Source organism: Mustela erminea, chromosome 3, assembly GCF_009829155.1.
Source record: "Mustela erminea isolate mMusErm1 chromosome 3, mMusErm1.Pri, whole genome shotgun sequence".
Lineage (NCBI taxonomy): Eukaryota > Metazoa > Chordata > Mammalia > Carnivora > Mustelidae > Mustela > Mustela erminea.
This window is the reverse complement of record NC_045616.1, coordinates 101,930,310-101,944,428: the sequence shown is the minus strand read 5'-3', so window position 1 is coordinate 101,944,428 and position 14,119 is coordinate 101,930,310. Positions and strand designations below refer to the sequence as shown.

The window sequence follows — 14,119 nt, the reverse complement described above, 5'->3', positions numbered from 1 at the left end:
CTTTAGCACTCTCCCTTTTATGACTGCTGAAATGGAACATCCTAAACAGTCTTTCTCTTTTGCTTGGCTTAGTTGTGCGGCAGGATGGGACCTGGGCTTCTGTGTTGAGGTAATTCTTTTGTGAGCAAGGAGAGGACAAAGTAGTGGGGCATGGTTTTCTTTGTATTACGGATGCAGGGTGTATTCTTAATTTTGAATCACCGTCTCCTTTCTGGTTTCCTGCTGGTCAGGATTTGTTGGATTCCTCACAGCTCTGCGTAGGCATAGCTTACAAAGGTGCGGATTTTGAACAGTGTGATTACACTTTTTTGGATTGGGGATTGCGGTTGTTTTTGGTTTTGTTGTTTTGTTTTAAGTGGGGGAGGGGAGTGCCTGGGAGAACAAAATGTGATATGTGTGTGAACACTGATGGGCTCGTAGCATTGGACTGAAGTCCTCACTCTGGCCTCCGAACTGAAAACAGCTCATTTTATACTAAACATTCCTTGTGTGGTGTCCAGGTCCTTCTCTGCCCAAGTTACTGACTTAACATGTACTGGTAAGTAGAAAGTAGTGATCCTTTGCCCTCTCTCCTCCCCACATTTCTGACAGAATATTGACCCTTGTTTTTATTTGTTCTGAAAGTCATATAAGCAGTTGTCACAAAGGGAGAGTTTGTCTTATGTCATCCATGATGTGGGTCCATAATTACTAAAGCTGTCCTCTTAATCCTGAACATGGGGCACAAAGAATCTCGTTTTGAGTCCATGAAAATTGAGTGGTCCTCTTAAAACATTGTTAATCTCTGATTTTACCTGGGTGAGAGGTGAGGGTAAAGGGGGTGTGGGGGGGTGTGGGAGGGTGGGGTGGTAAGTGAGAGTGAACTTTTTGTGATACTAGAAGGTTCAGGATCCTAAACATTTCTTCTTAAAAGAGGCTTTTAACTTAGTAACTTGTTTTTTCCTTTACAAATTGTGTTAAGGCCCGCATGTTTTAAGGCTGTTGTGACTTAATTTTGTTGGATACACATTCAGGACAGGGACTGGTAAAGGAATCAACTACATGTGATAACGCTTAGAAATAAGAAGAAAATAATAACTTAGAAAGCAAGCAGTAGTCGGGTAACAAATTGACAAATGCTTTTCCGTAATGTTTTACCCTTTCACAGTGTTGTGTACAACTTAATAAGTAAACGTTTTACGATATGGATAGAAATTAATACTATTTTCCATTCAGAAATGAAATCAGGATGACATTTCAGTAGTAAGGTTTTCAGACTTTGTTAGGAGTTTGTTAGTGTTAAATATTTGTGCCCTCCCTACACCATAAAATTCGTAGAAAGAGGCCCAGAGTATTTACAGAGGTCTCTTTTGCTTCTGCTCTGCATCCAATTTAATAATAGTATATGTGCACCTTTTGGTACCGTCACTTATTTTTCTGTTTTCCCCTTCTGTATTATAAAATTCTGTGGAGTGGTAACTTGCTCTCTCATTTTGTGACAGGTACTAAACCAGACCTGTATACTCTTATCTACATAAGGAAAGCTCTTTTGATAATGGAGTAATATAATAGTGAGCTTCACTACAGTAGTGAAGGTCTTAAGACTTCCCTTGATACTGTTATATAATCTTTGATTGTTATTTGCTGACTTTGAGGGAGGGAAGCAGTGCCACCTTTATGACACAGATGTCATAAAAATATCCAAGATTCTCTCTGCATTCAGTTTAATAACAGGAAAGACAGAACCATTGCTCAATTGTGGCACAAAATTATTTCTTCCTTTATATGCCTGGAATTTCTACCTGAATATTCAATGCAGTTGATTCATTTATCACCTGTGTATGCTTCATACAGTGACTTTCTCTACCCCAGCATTCCTTATTTTCTCCCCGCTCATGTTACCACTGTCCTTGCTACTAAGGTTAAAAGATGGAAAAGAGCTAAAACTCAGTGAATTTGTTGTTGTTCAGCAGTAAAAATTATGCAAAACGAATACTTTTTAACTAATTTGAACTAGTTACTACTTTTTCAATCAGGTATTGAGATGGCCAGGCTGCCTCTGGGCTTCGTTATTTTGTCTAATTGGCTGATTCTGAATTCAGTCCCATGCCAGTGCACTCTGTTCTAAAAGCAAGGCTTTGTTTTACTCCGGGTATTACCTGGTAACCAGTCAATTAAGAACATTAGTAGAACTCTGAAGGGAAAGCAGTTCTATAATCTCTTTGGAATCTAGTTGGGCTGGTGCCAGTTGCTATACATTGGGAAAGGGGAGGAATCAACCAATTAGAGGACCCTTTTTTAATTCTCAAGAAACCAACAATAAGTGCAAATCTGAATTCTGAAGAGCAGCCATGATTAATTGAAGTATAAAGAACTTAAAAAAAAAATCTAACTTCTACTGGCTCTAATATTCCAAATAATAAATGCCTGATGGTTAATTAAATACAGATATTTAAATTAGCCACGCAGCCTCTTTGTTGTAAGTGATCAGTAGTTGTTAGCTTATACCAAACAGACTTTCCCAAATTGTAAGAGGTGAAAAGAAGCATTTAGGATTGTGTTTGAACCTGGCTCTGCCATTGGCGGTTAAATGGTCTTGGGTCCATCACTTCTCTCTAGATCTTGGTTTCCTCACCTAGAAATGGAAGGATTGAACTTATAAATTACTATTAGCAATTCTATACAGTCTCTTGACATGGTACTCCTGAGTGACAAAATAGAAGGTTTTTGTAGTTTAATGACAAAAAGTAGTGTATGAACTTCATTTGAGTTTGGGTGTGGCAGTATTTAATATTGAGTAGTTATAGAAAGGGTATATCAGGAATCAGTCAATGTAGTCAGTTGAATGAAGGCTTTGTTTTTAGATAGCATCTTTTCTTTTTGAGATACGCCTAAAAATATGTTTAAGAAGCAGTTGTTTAAACTTGGCCTCACGATCGCTTCTCGGCCTTTTGGCTAAGATCAAGTGTAAACTTGGCCTCACGAAATGTTTTTGCTCTCAGTCTGTGGACCACAGGCCTCTTCATCCATGGCAGTGATTTGATGGGGCCTGTGAATCCATTCTGAGGAAGCATTCCAGTTAGGTGATAGGTATGTCATTTACATATACAGGATTATTTTTCAAAACCATGTGGATGCTGTCATAATGCAATTAAAATACATTTAACGGTGTTGCTAAATTCACAGAAGGCTTGTATTAAGGTTGTTTGTCGTTTTACTTGTAGTATTCACTGGAGTGGGGGTTGGGGACCTCAGTTTTAGCATGGTGGGGAGGCTGTCTGAAATATGTTGATTCAAGTCAATCTTAGTAATTACAGAAGTTTATGAAACTGCCCTAGAGATCTTATCTAATTGTTCTGCTTTAAACTGCCATTACAATGTAACCCCCCATTACCATCAAGAACATAGTGTAAGAAGGAATTTAGTAGAGGAAATGGTGAGGATGAAGACAGGGGAGAGGGGGTCACTTACTCTATCTCCACCAAACAGTGTTTTGGAACTTTGTCTCTGACATCTGGAACAGTCTATTTGCCCTATGAGGCAGGGCTAGGAGTGTGGGCTGTTTAGGCTGTATCTGGCACGATGCTGGGGCGCAGGGAGAGCCATATGACTAGAGGAATGCACCTTGGAGTTGGCTGTTAGGGACAGACAGTGTTCTTGAAGTCACATGGTTTGGAAGTATGTTACGTTTTAGCTTCTGCTTATATTCCAGTTCCACAAATATTTGAGCACGCTCTGTGTGCCAGGTAGTAGTAGATCAAAGGACACGTTTGGTGCCAGTCTACATTTTTCTTTCTTGAGATAGACCTGGACATTCTGAATAGGAAGCAGTGTTAACAACCACTTCCAAGTGAAAGAGCACTTACTTCTGATACTATTTCTCTGGCTTTTACTTTGCACCCCTTCTAAGATTTATATAACTTAAATCCACAATAATCTTTTATGTGAGTTTTTTGATCTCCATCCTACAGCTGGAGAAATTGAAGTTCAGAGAGACACAACAGCTTCTGTAGTCACTCAACTAACGGGTAGCTAGAGTATCAAGATAGGAACACACAGCTTCTGACTCCTGGTTCATTTACTTGGGTGTTTATTGGGTAGGGTTAAAGAACTAAAATATTTTTTTTTTTTTTTTTTTTTTTTTTGGCTAGTATGCTTTAGACAGAGAGTAAGCATTCAAGTTTCCTAATTTCTACTTAGGAGACTGGGTGTAGAATTTAAGATCTGTGTATTATCATAGTCTGTAAAAGATTCAGCTCTCTCTTACATCTGCTGGCTTATTGAAGGGTACATTATTGGGGGTGGAGGTCAAAAGAGAATCACTGAAGGAACGGCTTATTCTTTTCCCTGATTCTGATTCACCAGGTCTGTCATGAGACTTAAGCATGGGTATTCTCCAAGTGACTCAAATACACTGTTCTTCTGCCCCACCCCCATCTTCACTCCCTTTGTGAACCACTTTGATATAAAGCCCTGGGAGGCCATTCATACAGCAAATACATATCAAGAATCAGCTGTGCCCGGCACTAGTTTAGGCTGTTGGGATATATCAGGGAATAAAAACAAAGACTCCTGGCCGCATGCACCTTATCCTTCAAATAATTAGCAGGTATCTTTGAATGGCTTATTATTTAGTTTTGAAGGCTAATAAATAAGAGGAAGACTCTGTGCCTCGGATATAGACAGGAGAAAATAGAAACTAGGCCTTCTCAGAAATAACAAAAGGTGAAATTACAACAGGTATGAAATTCAAGCACATTCTTCATTAAGGTTCAGTAAAGTCACCAGAATTTATCTTAAATAAGTGATTAGAGTTGATGATAAGTATGTATGCAGAAAGCCAACTAGTGACTTTACTGATTGCTTTTTGGGGGTTGGACGTCAGTAACCAGTTTTAAGAGCAGTTTATCACACTCTCTCAAGTTCTCAATCTTTTGCAAGCGTCTTGGCTTAGGTCCCTAGAGATTTTGTAACTTTGTCTTGATCTTTTATGTTCTGTCAGTATAGAGAGACATTTCTCAAAATCATTTTTACCTTGGGGCCAGATCTACAACTCTTTCTTTATGTTTATTCACTGGTTCTTTTCAGATGTGTCTCTTGTAATACATGCCTTTTTTTATCAACCTTTTTTGCAAGGTAGGAGAATTTTAACTTACTGCCTTGACTTTTTTCTAGATTACTTAAAAGTTTTCTACTACCCGTTGGTCTGTTTTCCCACTTTTCTTTCCATTGTAGTACCTTTTTTTTTAAACTGGCTTTTGTTAATTTAAATTTGGACAGAAAGTATGCCTCATTTTTTAAGCTTAAAAAATCGTCGTTAATCACTGGTATCATCACATCCTCTTAAGGCAAGTTATCTTGTTGCTCTGTCCTCTTAATGTAGCACCCAGAGTCAGAAGGCCTCTGGCAGGGATAAAAATAGCCTTCCTGCTTGCCGGCTTGTTGTTGGTTTACTGGCAGTAGGAAATCTTTTGAATTCCTTAATTGGGTCAGCTCTTTGCTGGTTTCTCTGTAGACATTCCCTTTTGCCTAAAATTCTTGGATGCTTTGAATCTGGCAACTTTGTACCTGCCCTGAGTTACAGTCAAAGCCATCCTTCTGTAATCTATAGAAATTTACCCATTGACTTTCCTTGTCTTATGGATAAATGTTATTTATTTATTTCTTTTGCCACTATTATAGTTTCTTACTACAATTGAAAAAGTAAATTTGAGCCATTGGTACAAAAAGAAGACCTCCTTAATTGTTGTTGTTTTTTTTTTTTTAAAGGAACATTTTTCAGTTGAATTTTCAGTTTTCATTTCCTAAATACTTTTGCTACTCTGCCAATTTGGCTATTATAAAAGTAAGGAGTTCGATTTTTTTTTTCCTCTTGCTTCCCCCAAAGAAGAATTACACGCATTTGTAAAGATCAGTAGCAAACTCTGATTTTTCTGAAGCTGAAAAATCCCCCAGATGGCCACTCCCTTCTCCCAAGTTTTCAGTTTGGATCTTATTTGGCTAAAATGAATCCTTCCTCTTTCTTTCACAAGTGGAAAATCATTGGTTATCTCTGGATTATATTCTGAGAGGGGAAAAGCTTTAATATTAATAACACACCTCTTCTATGCCAGGGGAATTTTCTGAGCATTCTGCAAAAATGGTCTCATGAATTTCTCAACAGCCTTGGGAAGTAAATAGAAATACTTATTTTACTGAGGTTCATAGAAACTAAGTAATTTGACCTGGCTCACAAGATGGGATTGGTCTGACTCTCTACCCTTTCCATGGCAGAGAGACCACCAGTTGCTGGCTTTATTTAATTTATTCATTCTACAGCTATTTATTGAACATCTTTGCTCAAAACTCTGGAACGCAAAGCCCAAAATTTATCCTTAAAGATTTTGTTGCCTTAGAAAAAGAGAGTTTAGAAATAGATAATTTAAATATAGTGTAGTAGGTATAAAAGATGTTCTGTGGAATGTATGAGGTCATCTGAACCAGAGAATAGGTGGTTTGGGGCTGGGAGGACTTCCCATAGGATGTGAGGCGAGAGATAGATGGTACCTGGGCAAAAGGATGGTGGCCTGAGTGGTGAAACATTGGGAACAGAGAGAGGAGGGCATTCCAGACAGAGGGAGGAACCCAGAAGTAAAAATTAATGGACAAGTAGTTCTGAATGTCTGGAGTACCTAATGAGGGAAGGGAAATGGCGGTGTGGAGAGATGAACCTGGAGAGATAGGCAAGTGGAGCCAAGAATTTTTAATAAGCCCTGGCTTTCAAAAAACTGAAAGCCAAGCTTTCTGAGAGAGTGGTTTTATTTAGCTTAAAATGTATATATCTTTGTGATTTAAATGGCTCTTTGAGTGGGTAAGAGGCAAGATTCTTCAGCTGATATCAGTCCCAGCCAGCTCCTCCTTTGTTTGTGATTTTGCATGGAAACATCTTTACTGGAAGTTGGTTGTATCATACATAAGTAAAGTAAGGTACTGATTTTGATTTGGGGAGTTATTTTTAGGTCAATAGAATAAATTATTAAAAATAATTATCTTTATATCATTAAGTGATAGAATATATTGAACATATTTTATTAGTTCATATTGATATGTGTTCTGCATCTGGAGAAGTATAAACCTAGTGTTCAGAAACTGAATTTAGTACACATTTCTTGAGCCTTGCTCTGCATCGTCCGGGTCCCCACAGCGCCATCTTGCTGCAAGTCTCAGGCAGTGTTGGTAAGAACAGCAGATGGAGAAAGGCAGGTGGAACAGCACCTCCTTTAAACAATTATTTGTGGCGGTATAGGTTCAACACACTTAAATGCGAACTAAGGAAAATAAGCAGGAGCAGAAGCAGGAGGAACATTCTAGCTAAACAACAACAAATGTGTGTGTGTGCTACGTATGTATTTGTGTGGTGTGTGTAAATCTTGGCTCTACCTTAAAAATGGGCCTAAGCCCATACTACACTTCTCTGTTAGAAATTTTTAATGGTGTCCACTGAAAATCCTTCCCTTTTCTTTGGAGTATCCAGGTTTTTATAGTGTCAGTCAATCAAAAAAACTAACTTAGAATTTCACATTACTTGTCACTTTATAGGACTGCATGCTGTATTTTGGGTAACTTTGCAGTTATTCTGTATTATTATTCCTTAGCCTACACATATCACCAACAATTCTAGTATGACAGAAAAAGAGAAGGTCATACCATGAAATCTAATAGCTCTGTAGAACATTTGATATTTTTTGGTTTTTGTATATTTGAAGTAGCATTTATTATATCAATTCCTGCTGAATCATCAGTAGCCATAATATCTGGATTACATTTTAGAAAATAACTTTCTCTAATTTTGACAAGAATACATACATTTATATACTCTAATGTATGAGAATATTTCCTTCTGATCCTTTCTTCTTTTATCTCATTGACTAAGTTACTTTAGTTTCAGTCTTTAGAGAATTAGGATAGTACATAGTGTTCTTTTGGGCACTTACTCACCTGAGCAGTTCTTAGTCTGGTTGGTAAATATTGGTTCTCCAACTTGCAGATGCCTGTCATAGAATTGCCTAGTTGAAGTGCAAATCTTTTCTGGGCTGTAGAACTACCCCAGAGTATAGTTCCCCAGAGTCCCACTGTATCAGTTGCCTATATTTGGCTAGGTTGAGTCATATCACCAAATATAGCCTATGCCTTCTGCATGATGTATGCCAGGCTTCTGGCTCCAAATGCCACCGCTGGCCTCCAGAGACTCCTGCTTTCCTGTCATAAGATTAGGACTGCTGAGCAGGCAGTATTTCTTCATATTTATAACACAATCAATACCAAGAGCCTTCAAAGGTTGAATTTTATCCACCAAATAGGGTTCACTTGCCTGAAATCCCAAAGCCCTCCTTCTCCCTTGAGAAATTCAGTTCTAGATGTACCAAAACCCAGTTATATTTATAGATAGTTGAGTTATCAAAAAAAAAAAAACACAAACAAAACCCACAAACACTGGATTATATTCAGCTTCAGATAGTTGTTTATTTTTATTTTACTTCATTTTATTCATTTGTGAAATGCTGGTATTTTAAGTTCAGTGGAATGAACTCATTGGGTGCTTTCTTGGTACTTAAGCAGGAAACTCAAGGTACCTAGGTAAAGAAAGCTCTAATTCTTAAAGGGGGCTATTATGGTAGAAGAGAGAAAAAATTAATAGCTATAATGATTTACCTAAGAAGGTTGACTCTTGCAACATAGCTAGAAAGAAAAGTTGGTGAATTAATCTAAAAAGGGGGTTTCCTTTTTGGGAAAGTTACCCCAGAAAGAGGTGAATCTGAAGGGGGAAAGAAAAAAGATTTGAAAAATACCCTCCAATGGGAACAAAGGAAGAGCTCACTGTCTCAGACAAGAGAGGGGACCATAAGTGATCTAGTTGTGGGATAGAAGATGCAGAAATGCCTATTTAAACTGGCATCTGTAAAACAGAGAGGATCTTAGAGCAGAAATGAAGGGTGTACAAGCAGAATGAAAAGGTGTACAGGAGAATGAAAGGAAAGCTTGAAAGTCCCACTACGTTTATGAGAGTTTATGGAAGATTTCCAGAAAGGAAATAATACGGGTTATCCATAATAGATGTTATGAATGGATGACTCGAGATATTTTAGTTGTAGATAAAAATTTACAGAAAGAACTGGCAGGTTAAGAAAGAATCATGAAGTTAAAAGGTTTTTTAAAAATGTCATTGCTTATATTTTAAAAATTGAAATAGAAAGTATTACTGATCGGTCAACAAAATGTCACAGGTGTATTTGTTACCCAGAAGCCAAAATTGATTCCAGCCTGACAAGACTCAAATAACAAGACCAGGGTAGAAAATTAAAAACAAGTATCACTTTCAGAGTTAAACTATGAACTTTGCCAGTGATTCTTCAGTGCCCTGTTGTCTTACCTGAAGGGTAGAATTACTGCATTCAGAAGCCTGAAGTATCAAAGGTCACCTACCTTGGCAATAGAGGGTGGGCTTTTAAGGAGCTGTGCGTTGAGGAAAATTCTGAGAACTGATTTAAGGGACATTTTTGTGCCTGTCAAATTGAAATATTCTTCTTATCTCTCTCTCCTTAAAACAGATAACCCAAAAGGTGAGTTTCTGATAAGGTAGAACTTGGTTTGTTTAAACTGGGCCAGCCGGTTTGGTAATTTGTCTTTTGTATTCTCATTGTTGATTATCCCTTCTTGGCATCAAATGAGCAGCATTTAGTTCATATGGAACAGTTCTGGTTTCAGCTGAAATGTTAGCATTGAAGAAATTTGAATATCTTCTTCGAAATAAAATATTTCCTCTTGAACTTTGTTTAATATAGTTAAATATTTTTGTTTGTTGACCTACATCAACTTAAAAAAATGTTTTATGGTAAATAAAAATGGTACATGTGATGCTTTTGTTAGTTTATTTACTAGAGGGTTTTTACAGCTATAAAATGTACACGTGTTCCATTCCAGAAAATCAGCTGCTGCTTTGAGTTAACTGATTCGGAAACACTACTCACCCCCTCCAAACTTTTGTTAACAGTTAAGGTCATGTTCTTTTTCCAGTATCTCCAGTCTGTTCTTTAAAAAAAAAAAAATGTGCTTGTGACAGGTCATATGCTCCAGATTTATAGTTAAAAGCAGTTTCAGATGGACTTCACTGGATTTGGATACTTGGCTTTGTATATTAGCCTTCAGTAACTGAGCCAATTTTTAGGAAGGAATTGAAATATCAAAATTAATTTTTGCCGCCTCCTTCCCCATCTCCACCCGATCTTCACTCTAAATAGGAACAAGCTGAAATTGAAGTAAACTGTTTAACAACTTAGTAACCCTTGTATTTGATTTTAAATTATAGGAAAATTATTAAGTTCAGATTTTATTTCATATTAGATTCCCAAGCTTTGGATATGGGTTAATTAAAGCTATTAGCAATAGAGGACAAGTTATTTCCTTGATGATATAAGTTCATTCCTTTAGAGACCATTTCAAAGAAACATAATTTTGACAAGTTGAAGGATAGTTAAGGCCTAAAGTTCTTTCTAAAGGGTTGTTAATATATGGCTGATGGATTGATAGGACCACGTATTAGCTCTGCTTCCCATAGTGCTGTTCAGTGAAACTAGATGGAAGTTTCCTGGCCTCCTGGAAGGCTTGCCTCAGCCTTAAGGCTGCTTCCCCACTTTTTCCATAGCTTTGGAGAGTCTGCTGTGATTCTGTGGGATTAGAGTTTAGGCTCCTGTTTTCCTAGTGGAATGTTTGTAATTATGAATCAATTCTAAATTCTCATAATACCTGATTTATAGAATGCTGACTTTGGTAGATAATTAACAACCACATTCTCCTATTCATTCTCTAAATGAGCAAGACTTGTAGAGGGTTTTCCATCATTTTTATGAAGGTGGATGTAGATGTCGAATATGGAGACTCAAAAATGTTGCCCTAATGATTTTTTTTTTAACTTACAGCATAGAACTAGGTATATGGTATGGTACTTAGAAGTAGGTATATGGTGTATGGTCTGGATACCTCAACTTAGTATGTAGAAACTCTTCCAGAACAGAAATGTAATTCCTGTTAAAGGGAGAGATCCCAGTGCAATTTCCCCCCTTTATTTGAGGCTACCAATTTGGAAAGATGTTGCATCTTCCAAAAATTTTAGTACTGTCACAGATTCTTTTTTGATGGACATCTTGGGTGTCCATTTTAGGTTCAAAACTAGATTTTGAACCACTTCAAAATTAGAAGGAAACTAACCCAGCATTTTGTGAGTACTTACTGTGCTCTGGGCGTTGTGCTATGTGCTTTGATATTTTCTGTCACATGTAAGTACAATAATATGTTTTTCTTTACTCTCTCTACTCTTCTTCCAAAGTGAGAATTTAAACCCATTAGTGTGTCTGTACATGTAGGCATAAGTCTGGCACTTTTGTTATGAATTATATAGAGAAATCTTCCTGCTAATTACGTACTTTTAAAAAACAAAGAAACTACACACATGAACACATGTTTATATTTATGGGGCAAAAAAAACTATTATTATGAGTTTCTATTAGAATATAATGTTATAAAGAAAATTACTTTGGAAATTAGAGACCAAATAGTTAAATATGAGGGATATTTTATTTTCCCACTTCAAACTTACCCTTCTTTTTGGATGTTTGTGAACATGCTGATTGATATGTCCTCTGACTCGTTGTGTTCATCAGCACAGCAAAGTTTTATCCCATAATAAAGCTTTTTAAAAATACCTTACCTTAATTAAAGCTATTAATTCAGCTTTGTTACTGAATACATTTAAACCATCTATGAAAAAAATAAATTTAGTAACGGCCTTCTTTTACCTTCAGGTCGTCTAAACTATTCATATCCAGGATCCGATAGCTCTCTGCTTATTAATGGTAAGTGATAATTGATTTACCCTAGTGAAGTGCACAGAAATGAAACAAGTTAGTTCTAGATGAGAAAATATAATAGGTATACTTTGACAAGTGGAAAAATGACATTAGTTTGTTCTGTAATGATAATTGTAAGTTGCTATTAATTTGTTAGCTGTATAATGAATAATTATTTTCCTCCAAATTGTGGCATTAACTTTTTTAAACGTTGAGAACTAACTTGTTCTCTGTCTTGAAATTGGTGACAGAATAAATGAGAATCCCTAATGATACATAAAGAATGGTTTAATCTACCATTAGATTCTGTAGAGTGACCTTTGAAATGTCAACATGAAAACCATTTCCATGTAGTTAGAAAAATGTTCCAGGAGAAAGGGAGGGTAATCAGAGATCTGAAACCAGAAAATGCAGCCTGAGACCACAGGTCTTGACATTGTAGAGGACAAGGTCATTCACTATTTGCTGTCTAATGAGAACAAGAAAAATGAAGTTTTATTGACCTTCACAGTGCCCTTGGTAAATTCTCCTTTCTGGTTCTAAATATTGCCAGTGGGCTGTTGAGTTCTCTTTTATGTGCATATGCTGCAGCAGATTAAATTTAACAAGGAAGGGGCATCTCCTCCTAGAAGGAATTGAGTCAAAAAATGTCTGTTTTGTACTACTATAGTTTAATTAGGTGAAATACCAAAGTCTTATTTACTTCTTTTCTACTCATTCACTATTGAATATGGATTTTTAATTGTGCTCACAGTGCCTTCCATCTGTCAAAGCTCATTGTAAGTCCCACCATCTCAAAGACATGTTCTTGGCTGAATAGCTGTATTCTCATTATTCAAAGATAAAACAAAACAAAACAAAAAAACAACAAATTTTGTACTCCATGTCTATGGTATATTGTGAATGGAGGATTAAAAATTAGTTTTAGGAAAAAATTATTTTTATGACTGGATCTACTTTTGGTTAATATTTGATATCAGTATTCTGTAGAACATAAGATTGTCGAGCCAGTAAAAGTTAAAAGGAAATTTGATTTATAAGAGTTGCCATGGGTGCGTTAGATCTTCTGAAGACTGTATGATTTATAAAAGTCTCATTTATTCATCAGACTTTGGCCTTTTCATGCTACAGCTACCAGAAATAATACCAAAATATAATATTTCAGTATAAGTGTGGGTAGACCGAAAACCAAACCCAGTGGTGATAATGGCATCAAGATAAGTGGGAATAATGTAAGGGTTGCCATTCTAGCAAGACTTTAGCTTTTCCTGTGGAACAAGTTTCTGAGTCTGCATGCTGGAAATGGCAGTGAACCCAGGATTTGAGATGCTGATGTGCGATCATGGGCAAAGTGGTCAACTCTTCTTTGTCTCAATTTCCTCATGCAGTTGCTAAATTAGATCCATTCCCTCTGGAGTCCATCTTTGTTGAGGTGAGACTCTCTGAACTCTCTAATGGGTTTTCCTTAAAGCTAAATTCACTTCATTTTTTGAGAGTCTATTTTTGTGAGATTGCCTCCTCTGCCCTTGCCATTAATATCCTTCCTTTTATGAATAGATTATTTTTTGTGACCCTTTCTTGGCAAAGAAAAATAAAGGTAAAAAATAATTACTTTTAGAAATTTTTATTAGTCCATAGACTCTAGAAAGGGACTGGGTGGTTTTTGCTGTTGCATACATGGAAACTGTGTTTAGTATACAGGCTGAGTTTAAAAATTGTCTCAAACTGAAAGATAGGAAGATAAAGAACAAAGAGTTGTCAAAGAGGGAGAACTTGCTGGTTCCTTAAGTATAATCCTAGCGGGTTTATGACTGCCATGGTCTCAGATCTAGTGTTTACCTCAGAAGGTCTTAGAACTTGATTTTATCAGATTTGTTCAAGTATTAGTTCTTAATAATCAACCAACTAGGACCAGATGCCAGTTTATACATTCTCAATAAGGAATAAAACTAGGTAGACCAGATGCTATAGGTGACTTGACAGAGTTGTTTCTCCAATAGCAAAGTGCAGATTATAGCAGATTACTTTAAAATCATAAAATTAAAGCAAGGTGGGGGTGGAGGAAGGTTGAGACAATTTTTAATCATTTTGGTGTGGGTGTAGGCATTGCCCATTCTCTTCAGTCAGATTTATGAAACCTCTTCTATGGTGGATTGCTTCTATAGATAAATTAATCTCATTTGTGTGTTGATGTTTTAGTGACATTGCTGACAATTTAGTTCATGTTTTGGGGGTACCCATCTTATAAATCTAGTGTA

General features: G+C 36.7%; 1 protein-coding gene across 4 annotated transcripts in view; it reads left to right on the top strand.

Moving 5' to 3' along the window:
* Window positions 1-14,119, top strand: part of CPEB4 (cytoplasmic polyadenylation element binding protein 4) — a 62,818-nt gene that overhangs the window by 26,044 nt on the left and 22,655 nt on the right. For 2 of the 4 annotated variants that reach the window (XM_032336994.1, XM_032336995.1), the window contains exon 3: window positions 11,817-11,867. The exons of the other annotated variants lie outside the window; for them this stretch is intronic. In XM_032336994.1, coding sequence (XP_032192885.1) covers window positions 11,817-11,867 — 51 coding nt within the window. The remainder of the gene's footprint in view (window positions 1-11,816; window positions 11,868-14,119) is intronic. 4 annotated transcript variants of the gene reach the window in all.